Source organism: Amia ocellicauda, chromosome 14 (genome assembly GCF_036373705.1).
Source record: "Amia ocellicauda isolate fAmiCal2 chromosome 14, fAmiCal2.hap1, whole genome shotgun sequence".
Classification (NCBI taxonomy): Eukaryota; Metazoa; Chordata; class Actinopteri; order Amiiformes; family Amiidae; genus Amia; species Amia ocellicauda.
Window position 1 is genome coordinate 5,153,763 of NC_089863.1, and position 21,586 is coordinate 5,175,348.

Here is a 21,586-nt window from a genome sequence, read left to right on the forward strand (position 1 = left end):
CTTACGACTTTTGTCTTTACCTGAACTGAGAAGACAATTATTCTATTTTTCCAGAAGCACAAGCATGTCAATGAGCCCGTGGGTCAGACGTCTCTAGGACTGCAGATCAATCCAGACGTGCACAATTCACAAGAGCACCTGGATGCTGAAATGCAACACAACCTTCTTGCAAAAACAGCGAGGATGGGGTGTTTGGCTTGAGTTTGCACCAGTAAAGTGGAGCCTCTATTTCCTGACACGTCTCATAGACTGTGTACTGCTGTGCAGTGCAGTAAACTACAGTATTGTGCAGTGCAATGCAGTAGAGTACAGTATTGTGCAGTGTAGTAGATAGCAGTATTGTGCAGTGCAGTAGCATACAGTATTGTGCAGTGCAGTGCATTAGAGTACAGTAAAGTGCAGTTCATGAGAGTACAGTATTGTGCTGTGCAATGCAGTAGAGTACAGTATTGTGCAGTGAATTGTAGTAGAGTACAGTATTGCGCAGTACAGTATTGTGCAGTAAAGTGTAGTAGAGTACAGTATTGCACAGTACAGTATTGTGCAGTAAAGTGTAGTAAAGTACAGTATTGTGCAGTAGAGTACAGTATTGTCCAGTGAAGTATAGTAGAGTATAGTATTGTGCAGTGAAGTGCAGTAGAGTACAGTATTGTGCAGTAGAGTACAGTATTGTGCAGTGAAGTATAGTAGAGTACAGTATTGCACAGTAGAGTACAGTATTGTGCAGTGCATTAGAGTACAGTAAAGTGCAGTTCAGTAGAGTACAGCATTGTGCAGTGCAGTAGAGTACAGTATTGTGCAGTGCAGTGCATTAGAGTACAGTGAAGTGCAGTGCAGTAGAGTACAGTACTGTTAATGTAAAGTACAGTATTGTGCAGTGTAGTGGATGACAGTATTCTGCAGTGCAGTAGAGTACAGTATTTTGCAGTGTAGTAGATAGCAGTATTGTGCAGTGCAGTAGCATACAGTATTGTGCAGTGCAGTGCATTAGAGTACAGTAAAGTGCAGTGCATTAGAGTACAGTATTGTTAATGTAAAGTACAGTATTGTGCAGTGTAGTGCATTAGAGTACAGTAAAGTGCAGTGCATTAGAGTACAGTAAAGTTCAGTGCATTAGAGTACAGTATTGTGCAGTGATGTGTAGTAGAGTACAGTATTGCACAGTAGAGTACAGTATTGTGCAATAAAGTGTAGTAGAGTACAGTATTGCACAGTACAGTATTGTGCAGTAAAGTGTAGTAAAGTACAGTATTGTGCAGTAGAGTACAGTATTGTGCTGTGCAATGCAGTAGAGTACAGTATTGTGCAGTAAAGTGTAGTAGAGTACAGTATTGCACAGTACAGTATTGTGCAGTAAAGTGTAGTAAAGTACAGTATTGTGCAGTAGAGTACAGTATTGTCCAGTGAAGTATAGTAGAGTATAGTATTGTGCAGTGAAGTGCAGTAGAGTACAGTATTCTGCAGTTGAGTACAGTATTGTGCAGTGAAGTATAGTAGAGTACAGTATTGCACAGTAGAGTACAGTATTGTGCAGTGCATTAGAGTACAGTAAAGTGCAGTTCAGTAGAGTACAGCATTGTGCAGTGCAGTGGAGTGCAGTATTGTGCAGTGCAGTAGAGTACAGTATTGTGCAGTGCAGTAGCATACAGTATTGTGCAGTGCAGTGCAGTAGCATACAGTATTGTGCAGTGCAGTGCAGTGGAGTACAGTAAAGTGCAGTTCAGTAGAGTACAGCATTGTGCAGTGCAGTAGAGTACAGTATTGTGCAGTGCAGTGCATTAGAGTACAGTGAAGTGCAGTGCATTAGAGTACAGTACTGTTAATGTAAAGTACAGTATTGTGCAGTGTAGTGGATAACAGTATTCTGCAGTGCAGTAGAGTACAGTATTTTGCAGTGTAGTAGATAGCAGTATTGTGCAGTGCAGTAGCATACAGTATTGTGCAGTGCAGTGCATTAGAGTACAGTAAAGTGCAGTGCATTAGAGTACAGTATTGTTAATGTAAAGTACAGTATTGTGCAGTGTAGTAGATAGCAGTATTCTGCAGTGCAGTAGCATACAGTATTGTGCAGTGCATTTGCGTACAGTAAAGTGCAGTTCAGTAGAGTACAGTATTGTACAGTGCAGTGGAGTACAGTAAAGTGCAGTTCAGTAGAGTACAGCATTGTACAGTGCAGTGGAGTACAGTATTGTGCAGTGCAGTGCAGTAGAGAACAGTATTGTGCAGTTCAGTAGAGTAAAGTATTGCACAGTGCAGAAGAGTACAGTATTATCCTGTGCAGTGCAGAAAAGTATAGTATTGTTAATGTAAAGTGTAGTGGATAACAGTATTCTGCAGTGCAGCAGAGTACAGTATTGTGCAGTGCAGTGCAGTAGAGTACAGTATTGTGCAGTGCAGTAGCATACAGTATTGTGCAGTGCAGTGCAGTAGAGTACAGTATTGTGCAGTGCAGTGCAGTGGAGTACAGTATTGTGCAGTGCAGTGCCTTAGAGTACAGTATTCTGCAGTGCATTAGAGTACAGTATTGTGCAGTGCAGTGCAGTAGAGTACAGTATTGTGCAGTGCAGTGCATTACAGTACAGTGAAGTGCAGTGCATTAGAGTACAGTATTGTTAATGTAAAGTACAGTATTGTGCAGTGTAGTGGATAACAGTATTCTGCAGTGCAGTAGAGTACAGTATTTTGCAGTGTAGTAGATAGCAGTATTCTGCAGTGCAGTAGCATACAGTATTGTGCAGTGCATTTGCGTACAGTAAAGTGCAGTTCAGTAGAGTACAGTATTGTGCTGTGCAATGCAGTAGAGTACAGTATTGTGCAGTTTATTAATATTATTTATCTATTCAAATAAAGACAATCTTCGTCGTCATCATCAATATCACACAACAGCTGGTTTAAGTGTTGAAGGCACAATTCCTGATCAAGGATTCATTTTTAAGACAGTGGATTCATGCAGCCAGAAGCCCCAGATCAAGCGCTGATGTCAGTGACTGAGAGGCTCCTGGAATCAGCACATCTACAGTGTGATGAGGAGGGGGTTTGTGTTCAGCTTGTTCTTGTATAGTCAGTGTAATTGTACATGTTTAGCAGAGTTTGGCAGTGATTCCCTACAGAGGTTTCTCAGTCCTGCACTGTGCTTTACTGCGCTAGAGCAGAGCAATACCATGAAATGAGAAATATTCCTTAGGCATGTTTACTGCAGCGCACTAGTCTGTGGAGCAGTAATGGAGCGGCGCAGTACAGCACAGTGATGGTGTGTTGAGCCCATAGGAACCACAGAGTCAAAGACTGACCATGGTAATCGTTCATACACAACACAATAATAATAATCATAATAATCTTAATAATAATGCCCTTCTGATTATGTCTCATTATGGAGATGAGATGGATTGTCTTAGTTGGGATTGTTTTAGCAGGTAGGGGCTCGAGAAAAGTATTTAACATGGATTTGTTTATTGACAATAATATATCAAAGAGATCTGAACTTGGCTGACTTCTTGTAGTCGTGTTGCTCTGTCTCTATTTCTCTCTCTCTCCCTCTTCTTTCCCAGTCTCCCCAGTTCTTGCTGCTATGCCAGTGAGAGTGGGGGATGCTGTGTTGTAATGGGGCGGCCTACAGATGGATTCCAGTAGACTAGAGACATGTTTTATGGGAGACCGCAGATAAAAGTGTCTATGAGTGTGGAGATGGATCCATGTTTCCAGGCCGAGGCTTCGAGGGCAGAGCTGAGGTCCTCATAGAGAGGATCAGACAGAGGGACTTCTCTCTGACGTTCACTACATCCCCCTCTCTGATGAGAACAGCTGTGAGACACACATCCTAATCCAAGACAATATGATTATGATTGGAAAAACCCATTTCATGATCTCAGGTAACACAGTCCTGTTCTGAGCCTCCTGTACTCTGTTCTTAGCTGGCTGTGAATGTAGTCTCTGTCTATTGTCTCTCACTAAAGGCAGCCCCTTATGAAGCCAGCTCTTTACTTGAAGCACCTACAGGTATCCCGGTCCCCTCCCTATGGAGCCAGTGATGTGAAATCACCTGGTTTTGGGCTGATATTATTAGACTGTGAATCTGTACTCCACGAGTAATGACTAGATTAAAGTGTGTGATTGTGGCGCTGTGTGGGCCTGACACACAGCACAGCCTACAGACTGTAGTAGGACAGGAGACTCACAGCAAGGGGGTCCTCATTCATTATACATGTGTGTGAAAGTCCCCCAACCTAATACGTTCATCACAGTTTCCCTATTGCAACAGCAGCGATTTAAATTAAGCAAAAGCATTGTAGTGACTAGTGTTTATTTTGGCAAATCATTCGACAGCCAATTGAAGGCATTTCCCGCTGAACTGTGCTGATGTTCAGAATATTATATATTGTATTATGTCAGCTCTCTCTCTCTCCCTCTCTCTATCGTTCTTCTCAACTCACAGAGACTCTGAGACTCTGCCTCTGTCTCAGTGTGCGTTGTGGAGAGGGGCACATAGACCATGGTGTTGTCTGTGGTGTCTGGAGAAAGTGGTGCAGTGTTTGCAGGTCAGTGTCTGTATTGCAGCTCGTGAGGAGAGCAGCTCTCTCTCCTATGGGCAGCCCCTGGCCCTCGGTCTGTACAGCGGTGCAGCTGTGACGGTGCGGTTTAACCCTGCGGGCACCGGCACCTCTCTGCCAGTGGTGCCATTTCCTCCAGCACCTTCTCAGCTGCTTTGAATTTAGCCAGCGGCAGCCTACGGGGGTGTTGTTTAATTGGTCTTGCTGTTTCGGTGTCTATGTAATGCTGGACCAGGTGGGTCTTCCCTGTGTTTTTCTCACTAGTAGCAAAGGTGTGTTGAAAGTCAAACAGCAAGTCCCAGAGTTGGGCCTGTTGTTCCGGAAAAAGCCCCTCACAACTGGGGCGCCAGACAGCTGTGACATGGGGCTGCAGTACATCAGGGCTCACTGGGGCGTTAGTGCTGGGGCTTGGTTGAACTGCTGATGCAGGATCGGTAGGTGGTATGGCAGTGTCAGAGGAGCCGAGACGCCTAGGGGGATGCTCTATGTCTGCTGGGGATCGCGGGCTTGGTGGCATGCTGTCAATGGTGGAAGGAATGAGGCTCCTCGTCACTTGATTGTGCCACCTGGTACAATACTTGACGTCCCCTGGTGGTGACATGGCCAGGTCAGCAACCCCCGGAATCCTCAGGGTTCCCGTCAGCAGGTCTAGTTGACTCCAGTGTCTCTGAGAAAATCCAATCCCAGAATACACGGATCCTGTACGGTGGCCACCCAGACAGGATGGCAAACAGTCTGCCCGTCTAGAGAGATCTCCAACATAGCACGGCCATGCATGGGGGCTAACTCTCCTGTTACTGTCCTCATGTGGACCGTGGTGGCCTCCAGGGAGATCCCTCTTGGCAGAACATCAGGTCTCACCAGTGTGACAGTGGAACCTGTATCCACCAAGGCGATGCAAGGAACTCCCTCCACCTGTACAGGAACGTGGCAGAAGTCCCCCACAGTTGTTCGGACCACCACGACACTGCGGCCTCGTTGTTGGAACTGGGGATGAAAGGGGGCGGCAAATGGGGACAGGCTAGGGGGTCGGCAGACTGGTCCAGTTGGCACGCCGACAGGTGGCATTGACGGCAGGCAGGCGGCAACAGTACGGGGCACTGGTGATTGCATGTTGTGGCTAACAGGCATCAATGCTGTTGCTGTAGTCGTGGCGGCTTGCTGGGGGTTTGGATGCTCAGCTCCAGCTGGCGACAACTGCAGGGTCGGCGGCAGCGTCTCTACGCGGGCCCTCCCTCGCTTCCTGATCGTGAAGGTAGGTTGGTGGGCCTCGCTTTGCAGTTGGGCGATGGGCAGTCACGGCGGATGTGTCCGGGAATCCCACATCCCCAGCAAAGGCGTAACTGGGAACTTGGGCCTCCCGGGCCCCTGACCTGGAGGGCTCTCAGCACGGCCACAACCTCAGGGGCCATTGGTGGCACTTCAGTAACTTCTGTCTGTCTTGCGGTTGGCTGGCGGGCTGTGGCAGCACTCTCCTCCATCACTTATGTTGTTGATTACTAACAATGAAACACATGCAATGTCATATATTGTATTCATTATTATTAATCTAATTATGTCATTGTTTATGTTAATGATGCATCTGTCATTGAACGCCAATGGTTTACACCAGTCAATGTCCTGATGGGACAAATCCAAGTTCTTTCTTTAAATGGTCTTACAACTAATGGGCTTTTTTCCATCTTGAAAGCAAGGGATGTCTATGAAACTTTCAGGAAATATTAGGAAAAAGTATATGTAAACCCATTAATGTAAAAAAAAATGACACTCTGGACTCGCATCACTGTCACTCGTCTGAGTTCATCCCGGCGGTAGGATGAACTCGGCAGGGGGCATCAGAAATTAGTAAGGGGGCACCGTAACACATTTCAACATGGACAATGAATTACCAGATAAACCAGAAGTGAGGGGCACACTATTCCAGCTGAGGGCATTGCGCCCCTTTGCCTATGATTGAGCTGGATTGCAGATTCGCTCAGCCGGCACGTCATCATCACCCCCTGCCCCAACGCTTTGCCACCCCAAGAATAAGCACTGGACCCCCTGGCCACCCCGTTTCACACTGTCTGCAATCGCCACTGCAGAGAGGAAAGAAGCTTCTATTGCAACAAGTATAATGTCGGAAAAAAGTCCAAGAACAGACCAATCTGGCGGATAACAATACAAGAAACTGAAGAGAAAAACAAGCAAAAGAGAAAGCTATTGTAATACCGTTTGGTTATGCTTCGGCTGTATTGCTGTATCTTGCTTGCATACCGGCTAAAGTAACTGTTTTAATGACCATTATATTAAATGTGTAGCTGAGCCAGATGGCTGGCTGGCTGTATGTTCTTCTCTCGTTGCTTTATGGGGGCCTTGAATAGGATCTGCAAGAGGTTTGTTCAATGTTGTTCAGTACAAATCTATGCTAGAGCACTGCGGACTGGTTCTGCAGCATCAATGATCAAGTTAGCTAATTAGCTGTTAAGATCAAACCAGCAAATGGGATTTGGATAGACAGACTTATTTCAACCTGCAAAGTGTGTCATCAATATCAGTCAGGACCTCTGTTGACTGACAGACTTCAGAGGCACATGATGGGGTGCTGCTGACTATAACTGATCCTGGGGCGGGAATCTGTAAAGCACTAAACGTGTGTCATTGTAACAAACGGGATCGGGATATGCAGCTCTACTGGATTATTTCACAAAATAATTAATTTAGGCTAACGAACAGGTAGATTAATAATGTGAGGACTACAGATCTCATAGGTGAAAATATTTGTCCTTAAAGTTGAATATATTTGATGCTATTAAACCATTAAGCTTCAAAAGCTTTTGCGATACCTTCCTAAAGTCAGTTTGTATTGTTACACTTCTGTACAGTGCCGTCTAGTGGCCAAATATCATAATGCAATTGTGCTGCTCCATCAGTGGTCCAGACTTTTGTTAATAAGATGCAGTTGCTGCTAACACGTCCGTTTCTAGTCTTCACATGTATGTTTGTACACTGTATGTTTATATGTGTGTGCTTATACAAATGTTTACAAGACGTAAGCTTAAGTCTATGTTAGTTGGATGTTGTGCCAAGTGGCCTACAGTGAAGGTGTCCCCACATCAAATCCTGCTCAGTGCCCCCAAAAGGCTAGAAACGGCCCTGCACCCATGTCATTATACTTGCCGCCGATACATCTGCGTCAGCAATTAAATAACATGATTGTTATCCCCCCACCCACAACAAATACTTGCACACTTGTTCCCAACAGTGTAAACGCTGTGCTGCTTGTATTATGCTGATGATGTCCTCTGTGTTGGCTGTAATGTCCAGTGTGCATCTACTGTTGACCTGCCCTCTTGATGTTGCAGGAGAGTGTAATCCATAATTAAACTGAGATTCTGTATCACAGCTTATTCCCTCATGAAATACTGCACTATTAATGCACACGTGATTGAAATGAAATAATATAGACATGACTGGTCATTACTATTCATCCCACCCGTCCCGCCCCGTGTGTTGAGTGGTTTAGTCCACAAGCAGATACAGTCCTGTGTTGCACTCAGGGCCAGTGAAACCCAGTGGAGGAGGCGGGGGGGTGGTTGTAAGGTGGGCCTGACACCTGACAGCAGGCGTCCAATGGCCTTTCTTGTCCAGTCATGGGTGACTGTAACTCAGGGAAGGATGGTGTTAAGACTAACAGCCCCCCCAGGATGGACAGGCCCAGACTGCCTGACTGAACACTGGCACTGAACTGAGAGGGGGTTAATACAGTACAGACACACTGCAGGTACTGCACTCTGAGCCCCCATCACTCAGTGCAGTGTCAGTGTGTCTGTACTGTATTAACCCCTCTCTCTCTCTCTGTCCTCAGACAGTGTTTCTCCTTCCCTGGAGACGAGTGTCTGTCCCTCTGTGTGTCTGTCGGTGATGTCTTTGCTGTGTGTGTGTGTGCATGTGTGTGCATGTGTGCGTGTGTGCATGTGTGTGTGTGTGCGTGCATGTACATGTGTGAGCGGGCAACACTGCAGCACACACACACACACACACACACACACACACACACACACACACACAGCAAAGACATCACCGATTTGTGTGTGTGTGTGCGTGTGAGTGTTTGTGTCTGTCGGTGATGTCTTTGCTGTGTGTGTGTGTGTGTGTGTGTCTGTCTGTCTGTCTGTCGGTGATGTCTTTGCTGTGTGTGTGTGTGTGTCTGTCTGTCTGTCTGTCTGTCGGTGATGTCTTTGCTGTGTCTGTGTGTGCGTGTGTGTGTGTGTGTGCTGCAGTGTTGCCCGCTCAGGTCCAGATGTGAGTCGGGTCACACAGCCTGTTCAGTGAGATCTTGCCCAGAGAGAGAGACTGGAGCTGTGACTGACGTGTGATCAGAACCTCTTCAGGTCCAGAGATGGCCCTGTGTGACAGTTCTGTCTGACTGGAGGCACTGAGAGACGGTGCACAACCTGCTGAGCATGCTGGGAGATGCAGCGCCGACACAGAGAGAGAGAAACGCAGAGACTGCAGTGTGTACAGAGCCGAGGACACGGACAGCTGAGGCCGCGCAGCAGAAGACTGGATCCATCCCTCGCTGTCCTCCACTGACTTACTGACGGACTCACGGACCCTCCTCTGCCCTGACCTCCCTGGACACAGCGGCCCGGATTCTGGGCTTTCTTCACAAATGCTGCATCTGACCACTTCACACTGACCAGCTGTTTATTTTTCTTTTACAAAGCTAACAAGACTGTTGGTGGTTTATGACACACAATATCCCAGAGACGCACAGATAGACACAGACAGAGACACACAGACAGACACAGACAGAGACACACAGACAGACACAGATAGACACAGAGAGAGACACACAGACAGACAGACAGACAGACAGAGACACACAGACAGACACAGACCCAGGACACTCAGGCTCATATTAGTAAGACTTAAATCTCATGTAAAAACTCAACACTTTCAATAAGTCCAGCAAATTTGTTTTTTAATCGGTTGCTTTTATTCATCGACAGTCCAATCTGTTTCTTTTATTCAACAAGACTCACAGTCCTCAGTGATGGACATCATTTTTATATTGACATAAGACATCTATATTTTTGAATCATTTGATTCTTTTCTCAAACTTTTTTAGTTTACAGATGGTAACAGGACACGTATATAAATATAAATATCCAGGAAACCCAGAGCACCTTTATCTCTGTCCATTCACAACTTCAATCTGCTCATTCTGGGAGCATTTCCTGTCCACAAACATTTACTGAAGAGTGTATTTGGTAGTGGGGAAGGTTGTAACAACGGAACTCCTTGTATTTGACATCAGTTCATGAAGCCTGTGATATTATTGCAGACGTCTGAATCTCTGCTATTTGTAGTAGACAGGTGTGGTACTTTGTGTCAACATTTTTGTTTTTTGAGAAACCTCAGCCAGTTCTGTATGCCGAAGACAAAATGTGTTACAATCATCCCCGGTCTCCCCTACTGTAATATCAGCCTTTCACAATTCTCTTGTAACGTCTAGTTTTACAAATCTCTAAATCGTTACTTGTCTTTTTATTTGGGATTTATTTTTACTGATGATCATATGTTTTTTTCTTCCAGTTGTAATTTAACACTGTGTCAGACTCTTACAGACCTGCTTTAACTACCTCTTTTCTCACAGGCTACGTTATCTATCTCGTTTTCATATAGATCATCTGTTCTACTCTTGTTGTTCTTTTGTTTGTTTGTTTTTTGCTTTAAAAGTTGTTTCTTCATGACTTAAACATTCGTACCTGTGCCTGCATTGCTTGTCTTAAATTGAATTGTATTTCAGGAGCTGGTGCACTAGTGTACTAGGCACCAACTGGGCTGTTTAACCTGCTGGGGGCCCTAATTAATGCACTGGCCTCCATTCTGCAGCTGTACAGTTGTACCCATATGTTGCCACAATAACTCTCAAATATGATGCCAGGAGTATAAGAGACAAGATGTTAGACCTAGAAGCCACAGTGCTGGCGTGTGACTATGATGTTGTAGGAGTGACGGAAACATGGCTTACAGAAAATGATGGGGATGAATACAAGTTGGAAGGATACACACAGTTTAGGAGAGACAGGCAAAATCGAAGAGGGGGTGGGGTAGCGTTATATGTGAAAAATGACATTGAGGCAGAAGAACTCGTATTAGATCCCAGTAACGGAACAGAATCTTTGTGGGTGAAACTATTGGACAAGAGATGTGGAGGTTTAGCGGTAGGAGTGTTACAGGCCACCCAACTCACATATTCAGCAAATATGCTGCATTGTACAGTGTAATCAGGACTGCATGTAGCAAGGATGTGGCTGTTATAATGGGGGGTTTCAATTTCCCAAACTTAGACTGGGAAAGCCCGGTTGGGACTACAGAGGCAGAAATAGAAATGGTTGAGATGGTAAATTAATGCTTTCTAACCAGGGAGAGTGAATGCATTGACTCAGAGTCAGAGTCAGAGGGACAGTAGTTAGAGAACCAATGGCAAACTGTGATCACAACATGGTTAGCTTTGAGGCATTCTTTCAAAAAACAAGGTCCAAGTCTAAAACAATGGTCTACAATTTCAGAAAAGCAAACCTTGAAGGTATGAGGCAGCACTTAGAAGAGGTAGAAAATTTAGAAAACTTAGAAAAAGTTGAAAATGGATGGGTATATTTTAAGAATATACTACTTGAGACTCAGGAGAAATTTGTACTAAAACTTAGCAAATTGAGGACCAAAAAACATTGGCCAAAATGGTTTAATAGAGGTATGCAAAAAAATATAAAGAGAAAGAAAATGTTGTATAGCGCATACAAAAGGAATGGTGACAAAACAAAATACGTAGAATACGTTGAGCTGCAAAGACATCTTAAGAAACGGATCAGGAAAGCAAAGAGGGAAATAGAAAGAAACAGCTATTGGAGCTAAAACCAATGCAAAGAGCTTTTTTCAATATTACAACAGCAAGAGTTCAATAAAGGAGGAAGTGAAACAGATAAAGAGCAAAAATGGAGGTATCTTGGAAAACGAACAAGATGTGGCAAATGTTCTAAATGAGTATTTCACAGAGGTTTTCACAAAAGAAAAGACAGATAACATGCCACAGGTTAACAATCAGTCCAGTCAAACCCTAAGAGAGATCAGGATAAATAAGGAGGAGGTACTAAAGGGACGAGCAGAATTAAAAACAAACAAATCACCTGGGCCAGATGGGATATTTCCAACAGTACTTAAAGAAATGAGGGGAATTATTTACAGGCCGCTAACTCAATTATTCCAAATGACACTTAGAACAGGGGATGTGACAGGTGACTGGAGGACAGCAAATGTCATACCAATCCACAAGAAAGGGGACAAAACTGAGCCAGGAAATTACAGACCAATCAGTCTCACCTGCATCACTTGTAAAATGTTGGAAAAAATGATTAGACAGAAAATAGAGGAGCATCTCAATGAAAACCATATTCTTGGAGATAGTCAACATGGGTTTAGATGAGGCAGATCATGTCTTAATAATCTATTAGAATTTTTTGAACACGCAACTGCAGCTGTAGATCACGTGAAAGCATATGATATGATATACTTAGATTTCCAAAAAGCTTTTGATAAGGTTCCACACCAAAGACTGATCCTCAAATTGGAAGCTGTAGGCATTCAGGGTAATGTAAGTAGATGGATTATGAACTGGTTGATGTATAGGAAGCAGAGGGTGTTGATTAGAGGAGTTGCTTCTAACTGGAGTGAGGTTGTTAGTGGAGTTCCACAGGGATCAGTACTAGGGCCTTTGCTTTTTCTAATCTATATTAATGATCTGGACTCTGGGATAGTTAGCAAACTTGTCAAATTTGCAGATGATACTAAAATAGGTGGCTCAGCAGATACAATCTTGGCAGCACAGGCTACTCAGAGGGACTTAGATAATATTCAGTTGTGGGCCGACACCTGGCAAATTAAATTCAATGTGGACAAATGCAAGGTAATACATGCAGGTAATAAAAATGTTCACTATAATTACACTGTGGGAGGAATAGAACTAGATGAAGTAACGCATGAGAAAGACCTAGGAGTCTATGTGGACTCCTCACTTTCTCCATCCACACAATGTGGGGAAGCAATAAAAAAGGCAAACAGGATGTTAGGGTATATTGTCAAAAGTGTAGAATTGAGAACAAGGGCAGTGATGTTCAGACTGTACAATGCACTAGTTAGAGCTCATCTGGATACTGTGGACAGTTCTGGGCTCCACACTTCAAGAAAGACATCGCTGCTCTAGAGGCCGTTCAGAGGAGAGCAACCAGACTTATTCCAGGTCTGAAGGGAATGTCCTACTGAGAGACTGGCTTCAAGGCATTCAAGACAGAAAACAGGAGACACTTCTTCACACAGAGAGTCGTCAAAATCTGGAACAAACTCCCCAGCGATGTGGTAGATGCTGAAAATTTGGGAACATTTACAAATAGACTGGATAGGATCCTTGGATCACTTAGTTATTAATGGACAACAAACAAGCAGGATGGGTCAAATGGCCTCCTCTCGTTTGTAAACTTTTTCATGTTCTTATGTTCTTAAATACACTACATAGCCAAAAGTATCTCATTCCAAAATCATGGGCATTAATATAGAGTCTGTCCCTGCTTTGATGCTATAATAACCTCCACTCTTCCTGGAAGGCTTTCCACTAGATGTAGGAACATTGCTGCAGGGATTTCCTTCCATTCAGCCACAAGAGCATCAATGAGGTCGGGCACTGATGTTGGGCGATCAGGCCTGGCTCGCAGTCAGAGTTCCAGTTCATCCCACAGGTGTTCAATGGGGTTGAGGTCAGGGCTCTGTGAAGGCCAGTCAAGTTCTACCACACTGATCTCCACAAACTATTTCTGTATGGACCTCGCTTTGTGCACGGGGGCAATGTCCTGCAGAGACAGGAAAGGGCATGTAGAATGTCATTGTATGCTATAGCATTAAATATCCCTTCAGTGGAACTCGCAGCCTTGCCCAAACCATGACAAACATAATTCTAGACACAGACCAGGGTTCTCCTGGCATCCACCAAACCCAAATGCTTCCGTCGGACTGCCAGATGGTGAACCGTGATTTGGCTTGTGTGGCCCACGTCGCGGCTGAACTGTTGTTGGTCATAGATGTTTCCACTTCAAAATAAGAACTGGCACTTACAGTTGACCGGGGCAGCTGTAGCAGGGCAGTAAATTGATGAACTGACTTGTTGGAAAGGGGGCATCCTATGACGGTGAGAGGTTGAAAGTCACTGAGCTCTTCAGTACGGCCCACTCTACTGCCAGTGTTTGTAGTTGATTTCATACACCTGTCAGTAATAGGTGTGTCTGAAATAGCTCAATCCTGTTATTAGCAGGGGTGCCCACATGCTTTTGACCATGTAGTGTATAAATAGAAATGTAATGTCCAGTTCATGAGAAACCCGTCTTTCATACGCAGTTGGAGCCTGGGTGACAGCATCCCAGAGTCAGAGCTGAAACTGTACAGCTCCTGTAGGCCATATTGTTTCATCCTAGAGATCAAAATGGACACACAAGAGAGAATATTTTTTCAGTCCTCCACATTAACACAGAAATCATGGCAAATTGTGTTTTGTTGTTGATAACAAGTTTCTTGACAAAGTCCTAAAATTTCAGAAAGATTGAAAAAGGGTTTCCGAGGTCTGACATTTTTTAACCCTTGGGGTTTAAAATAACCCCTGTTGGCGCTTTTAGGGTTAAAAGTATAAAATAAATAAAACTCCAACTGAACAATTAAATTAAATTAGCATTGAAATGGCCCTTAAATCAGATGGGTGCAAAGTGCAAACAACCAATAATAGTTTCATTCAAATGTTTAAATAATGAAAATAAATACTCCTCGATAAAGTGCACCGCATTAAGTGTGGTCTGAAGTGGGTCAGTCATCAAAGGGCCTGATATTTATTACACACTCTGCAGGTGTAAATAACTCTATCCAGACTAAGCTACAATTGCCAAATCCTATTTGCTGACTTTAATTTATGAGCTAATTAGTTAACTTGAGCATTGATGCTGCAGAACTGAGGCAAAACATTATATATACACATACACAGTACTGTGCAAAGGTTTAGGTAGGTGTGAAACAATACTGTAAAGTAAGAATGCTTTAAGAAAATAGACATGTTAACAGATTATATTTATCAATTAACTAAATGCAAAGTGAGTGAACAGAAGAAACATCTAAATGCAATCATGACTGAAACAGAAACGCCTGTGTGTGCTGCACTAGTAATAAATACAGCGCAATAATGAGCTGTCATACAAATGTTAACATACATACGTCCACGGGCGTTTGATTTCAGGACTGGGGGGGGGACATTTCATATCCCAAACAAGACCCACTTAATATGAATATAGAGCGCCAACATGGCAAATCAATCACAATAAACACTGTGTCCACAGAGAGCTGAACTCACTGATTGCACTAGTATATTCGCTGAGCCCACAGTAATGAGCTGTTCTGTCATACTGTGTCAGGTACTTCCTTCTGTACTGCACACACTATGGACACAAACCATGAACGATACACATCAATAGTTTTATGTTGACTATTTTGCACTTTGCAATTTATACAAATGTAGAAATAATTAAAAACATGATTACTGTAAAATACTAAACTAAAGGGGGTGGATTACTTTAAAACAAATTATACACATCCCTACATCTTTAATAGTCTATATCTGTACCTAGTATATATATATATATATATATATATATATATATGTAGTATATATGTAGCGGACACACACTGGGACTGACGAGTCACGACTGCCTTCCTATTGTAGAGGAAGTGTTTATAGTCATGAGTTCACAACTGTAAATGATTGTATTATTTTAATTGTCTGATGAGCTCCAGTCAATGACTGTACTGAAGGCACTGCTAATAAAAGCCTAATAATACTCACTAACATGCCAACACAGCTGTCCTCTGCGTCACAGCACTGTGACGAGTTCTCCAATCAGACGCCTGTGACGTCACACGCAGCTCCTAGGACCGCCTGCGCAGCTGCGCTGCCACTGTAGCTCTGCAAAGGAGAGAAGACGACGTATATGTGTGAGTGTGCCGTGTCTTTAGTGCCTTAATAAGCATCTGCAGGTGTATATATCCCAGATTAAAGTCATGCTCACGTAGCGATGGAAATGAAGCCCCTTACCGCTCCGTGAGTTTAATAATGCATGTGGTGCAACACAATGGCTTCATGATAACAATGGCGCTGTGCGGGACTGCTGTCCAGCTGCACTGGGACAAGTGCGACTCGTCCAGCAGCTGCTGCTCGCTGTGCTGTCACTGTCAGGCTGGACAGTGAAGACGTGGCTTCATTCAGCTCTCAGAGGCAATTGAAAAATGAAACGATATTAATACGTGTTTATTATCCCCTAAAACCAGTGTCCAGAACATTTTGAGTGGGGTGGCCGAGGGGGGCACAGACCCAATTTAGGGGGCATCCTTAATCGATGTGAGGTCTATTGCTAAATGAAACGGTTGGTTCGATCAGCTTGACTAATGACCTGTCAGGCCACTGAAATTCTGGGGGCCAATTGTAAGGGTTCAGCAATAAACACGGCCCTGCCTATAAATGCAGCTCGTCTCTGTCCCTGTCCCAGGCTCCTGGCACCGCCCAACCAACAGAGCAGGACAAAATAACTAAAAAACTGTCCCTCCTGAACTGACCCCTGTGGCAGCACTGCAATAGTGACCACAGGGCAGTGTGACCGACACACTGTGATTTGTAGACTCAGGGGATGTTGTCAGCACATTGTACGATGATGTAACTATAGACATGCACACGGCTGTGTTTTTGATATCATTATAACATGCATCGCAAGAAAACGTAATTGAAGGTCAATGATAAAGATAACACACCGTCTACACGGCTGCAAAGTAACCCAGTTGCACTTGATGCATGTTGTCGTTGCAGAGAGGGAAATGTGAACACAGACACTGCGCCTCCGTTGGAGGACCGCACCGCTGGCACAGGGTAAAGACCACCAAACCACGACCCACATCAGGGCCTGAGGTCGCACACACCTACACTATTAATGCCATAATTAAAACCTGTACATGATGTAACAAAATAGTTCATATACACACAGCATTGTGCCTAGATACTACACAGAAAAGAGAGAAACCACTTAATATGATTCAAATGACAAAATATCCAATAAATCAATTCTATAATGTTATATTTTATTTAGTTTATGGGCAGTGTGTTAATAATAATAATAATAATAATAATAATTGTAAACAAATTTTAAGTAAATTGGTTTTCAAAATACTACCCCTAAAATGTGCTATAAATGAAATGCTGTACTGCATCAATTAAGTAATTATTTTCAGATAATTGTCAGACAAATCGTTCGAATTTCCCGGTTCTGTTGAGCACAAAATGAGGACACCTGGGTCAGTTTAAACGATAAGCTAACACAAACACGAACACAGGATAACGATAGCAATAGCTGGGTTTTTAGCAAATAGAAATAAATAAAAAAACAGCGTCACTGTGAGAAAGGCAGGAAATAGTGTTTCCATTTGCTTTATGAACCCCCGCCCCCTAACTGTTTCTCACACAGGTCCATAAATATTTGGACAGTGACACAATTGTCATCATTTTGGCTCTGTACGCCACCACAATGGATTTGAAAGGAAACAACAAGATGTGCTTTAAGTGTAGACTTTCATCTTAAATTTTTGGGGAGTTACATCCAAATTGGGTGAACGGTGTAGGAATTACATCCATTTTTATATGTGGTCCCCCCAATTTTAGGGGCTCAAAAGTAATTGTACAAACTAACGTCTGTGAAGAGGGAGAGAGAGAAGTCGTTGTCACTGGCTCTTTCTGCTGATCTTTTGACATTGGTTCCGCTTATGTGCCTCATGATTTTACAAGATTGTTGCATCATGAACATGCATTGCTTTTTTAAAATCAAAATGACTAATTACAAGAAAGACATTCCCATCAAACTGGTAATGCAAAGGCGTTTAATTGTTCTTACGCTGCTCTTATCTGGAAATGTGTTGTCCAATCCTGGCCCACATAAGGTAGAATATCTTACTTTTAACATCCTGCTCAATTTAAATCAAGAGCGGGGTTAGGATTTATACATTTGAATGTATGGAGCTTCATTGGAGAAATGGATATGAATCGTATCTGGTCAAGTACTGCCGATGCTGAGTCGTGGCTCAGTAAGTCAGTTTTAGATGGATATAATGTATGTAGGACAGATCCACCTAAGAGAGGTGGGGGTGTAGTGATATATATAAAATGTAGGTATCATGTAAATGTGTTTCTCTCCAAGTCGGTTAGTAAACTATTTGAATTATTGGCTCTAGGCCTGGAGATTTCTAAATGTCTTCATCTTACTGTGGTGGGTTGTTACAGGCCTCCCTCAGCATCTAGTGATGCTCTCCCCTCTTTAATTAGTCTTATATCTTCTGTTCATTACAAGGAAATGGTCCTTATTGGTGATTTTAATTGGAACTGTTTACAGCCAGTCTGATGATTTTAAAGCGCACTGTGATTCTTTACATTTCTTTCAAGTAGTCAATACTCCTACTAGACCCAATCTAAAATATCCTGAAATATCTTCACTAATAGATTTAATTCTCACAAATGCTCCACATAAATATTCCTCAGCTTCTGTCTTTGCAAATGACATCAGTGACCACTGTGTAGTTGCAAGTGTTAGATGGCTAAATTAGCGAAAACAAAGCCTCGTATTATAATCAAGCGAAATATGAAGCGGTTTGTGGAACAAGGTTTTGTGCATTGGTTATCTCAGTTTGATTGGGAGAACATTTATCTTATTCCGGATGTAGAAAGTGCTCACACATTTTTCTATGGTGGTTTTATGGGAGTTATTAATATACATGCCCCCCTTAGATAATACAGGGTTAAAGGTCATGACAATGCATGGTTTTCGACTGAGCTGTCACGTCTTCTTCACCAACGTGATTTATTTCAATCTCTAAACCATACCTGCCCAATACTTGAAAGTGCTGTTGCTGATGGTCATCAAATCAGCAATCAGGTGTTTGGGGTTAAACAGATTACTAACTCAGAGGTACATAAAGCCCTCAAATCTTTGAATACAAATAAATCAGCTGGTCCTGATGATTTAGATCCATTCTTTTTAAAGCTAGCTTCTGATTTTATTGCACCATCTTTTTAATCTCCCCTCTCAAATTCTGGCCCTTTCTCAGTTACAGTTCAAACTGATGCAAAAGTAATTGATAAAAATAAAAGTAAAACTTACCGAGTGAGATCTTCCTCCAAATCACATCCGCTGAAGACGTGTGGATGTTTGAAGTGCTCTAACATTGAAGACGCACTTTTGTGAAAAGCCAGCTCTTTCTTACATAATAAACAAGAAACCATGTTGTGATTTGCCTTTTAAAGTAGTTTCACACGACAGAACTTTTGTTTTCAAGATGTTTCCTGCAGGGGAACTTGTTGATTGTTCACCGTATGGCGAATACTCGATAATTCCTTCTTACAGTCGACTAATTTTATTCCTTTGCAGCACTAGTAGAAGAATGTATTCCTATATTTCTGTGTTTCTCTGCAGACAATCGCTTCCTGAGCCGGAGGAGCCGGAGAACAATGTTTCTGCTGGGTGAGTGGCTCTCCCAGTCTGTCGAGCACAAAATAGTGTTTTAATTGTTGAGATGGAGGTGGTGTTGCCTGTTAAGAGTCCAGTTTTCTGTTGCCTTTCTGTATTTTATGTTTTGTCTTTGTTAAAATCAATGAATGCATCCCTAGAAATACATGTTTTCTGATTCTGTGGGATCTCACGCACTCCAGAGCCCCTTCCTGCTTTAATAGTGCCGTGTGTCTGTGTTTTTCTCTCAGCCAAGGCCGTGAGTTCGCTTTGTCGTGGGGCGGCAGCAAGGACAATGCGAAGGAAGACCTTGACCAGGCCTGTCGGATGCTATACATGTTTAATGTCACTTATACCAAAACCGTAAACAAGGCCCAGGACATTGTGAACCAGCACTTCAACGCAGACATCCCCCTCCTGTCCTTCGATCGGGACCAGAGCCTGCGGGAGCACGTGTCGCAGGTCAGAGAGACCCTGGGCACCATCTACCAGAAGGCTGAGCTGATGCACAATGACCTCCTGTCCCAGCTGGAGCCATCTATGTCTGCAAAGATTGAAGACTCCAATGTCCAGATGGAGGTAGAGATGGAGGTCGTCAACGAGCTGCAGAAGACGTACACTGGTCTGCTGGGAGAGAGCACCCCACTCGTCGCCGTGTTGCTGGTGAAGAAAGGCATGGTAGAGAGCGCCCTCCCGCACCCCGCCCGCCTCCAGGACTTGACCGTCCTCGACCTGTGCGGGAACGACCTGCTGCAGAGCACTGAGGGGGTGTGTAAAGCTCTGACCGGGGGCGAGAGTGAGAGCGACTATGACCGCGCCGCCCAGCTGGTCTGGGAGACGGCTGAAGTGTTGTGGCCGCACTTCCACGGTTACGTTGAACTAATTGACGAAGTGCAGGCCTGCATCAGGGGGGAGGAGAGCCTGGATGAGTGAGCGTCGAGCGCGGGACGCCGGGGTCCGAGAGAGAGGCAGAACGAGGGTACTTCTATCAGCGAATGCCCCCCAGTTCATCTCCCGTGATCGAAAACACAACCCCCGGCGAGACGCGAGGCGACCACAGCCCCCTCACTCCCTCACAGAGCCGTGACCGGTGAGGGCCAGTGCTCAGGTGGGGGGGTCCTCACTCTTGACACTGCACTTTACTTGTCCTGGAACAGAATTATTTGTATTGCTCTCTAGTAATAACAGAACGATACAGTGAGTTATCATTCAGTTTTGAAACCGTTCCCCCAGAGGCTGCTGGGAAATGCCCTTTACGCTGGAAACACTTGAATAGCCCGATTTAAAGTCACCTCCTCACACTGCCGTGCAGGTTTGAAAGAGCAAAGGAGGGATTTAGTTCTGAAGGAGGTGAGAAGGGAAGGCTAGAGCCTGTATAACACTATTATACCGCACTTAACACAGTTTTTAAATCATATGAGCATGTGTGCGTGTACGTATATATTCAAGACATTGAGCTGATCAGTATATTCCACAAAGCGCTGCACGCTCACTGCATTAGCCCAGGTACTGGTTCTGTACGAGCAGCCCAGGTCACTCCGTACGGCACGTCTGTCGTTCCTGTCCTCGATGCCGTAGCTTGTATGTCAGTGCGAGTCTCAATGCTGTGAATGTGTGAAATCTGTCACACGTGTGATTTCAGTGCAAACCAGTCCAGGTCTAGTGAATCTAGTGCTGCTCTCACAGACAGGAGTGACAGCCGTGCCGTATTGAATGAGCTGCTGCTCGTACAGAGCGAGTGCCTGGGGGCGTCACTGTGTGTGTTTTCTTGTGCTCTCGTACCTCTTCTCTGTCCTTGAGTATTGTACAATTAAAAACAGTGGCCAGCTGCACTAGAAGTAGAAAAAATGTATTTTAATAACTGCAAAACCGTGTCTTCTAGATTCTGACTTTAACAGCGTACATATGTAGCCACTCGATGCACAACTGTGTGATTAATGTGGAATATATTGATCAGCTCAATGTCTTGAATATACACTGATCAGCCATAACATTATGACCACCTGCCTAATATTGTGTAGGTCCCAAAACAGCCCTGACACATCGAGGCCAAGACGTTACCAGCAGATCCTTTAAGTCCTGTAAGTTCGAGGTGGGGCCTCCATGGATCGGACTTGTTTGTCCAGCACATCCCACAGATGCTCGATTGGATTGAGATCTGGGGAATTTGGAAGCCAAGTCAACACCTTGAACTCGTGATTCATCAGACCAGGCCACCTTCTTCCATTGCTCCGTGGTCCAGTTCTGACGCTCATGTGCCCATTCTAGGCGCTATCGGCAGTGGACAGGGGTCAGCATGGGCACCCTGACTGGTCTGCGGCTACGCAGCCCCATACGCAACAAACTGCGATGCACTGTGTGTTCTGACACCTTTCTATCAGAACCAGCATTCACTTTTCCAGCAATTTGAGCTACAGTAGCTCGTCTGTT

General features: G+C 44.0%; 1 protein-coding gene across 1 annotated transcript; it reads left to right on the forward strand.

The window, feature by feature from the left end:
* Positions 1-15,555: 15,555 nt before the first annotated feature.
* On the forward strand, positions 15,556-21,115 carry LOC136768433 (single-pass membrane and coiled-coil domain-containing protein 3). The gene is made up of 3 exons (XM_066722652.1): positions 15,556-15,611; positions 19,124-19,171; positions 19,408-21,115. The coding sequence occupies exon 3, from the start codon at positions 19,484-19,486 to the stop codon at positions 20,087-20,089; it is 606 nt and encodes a 201-aa protein (XP_066578749.1). The 5' UTR covers positions 15,556-15,611; positions 19,124-19,171; positions 19,408-19,483; the 3' UTR covers positions 20,090-21,115.
* The last annotated feature ends 471 nt before the right edge of the window (positions 21,116-21,586 follow it).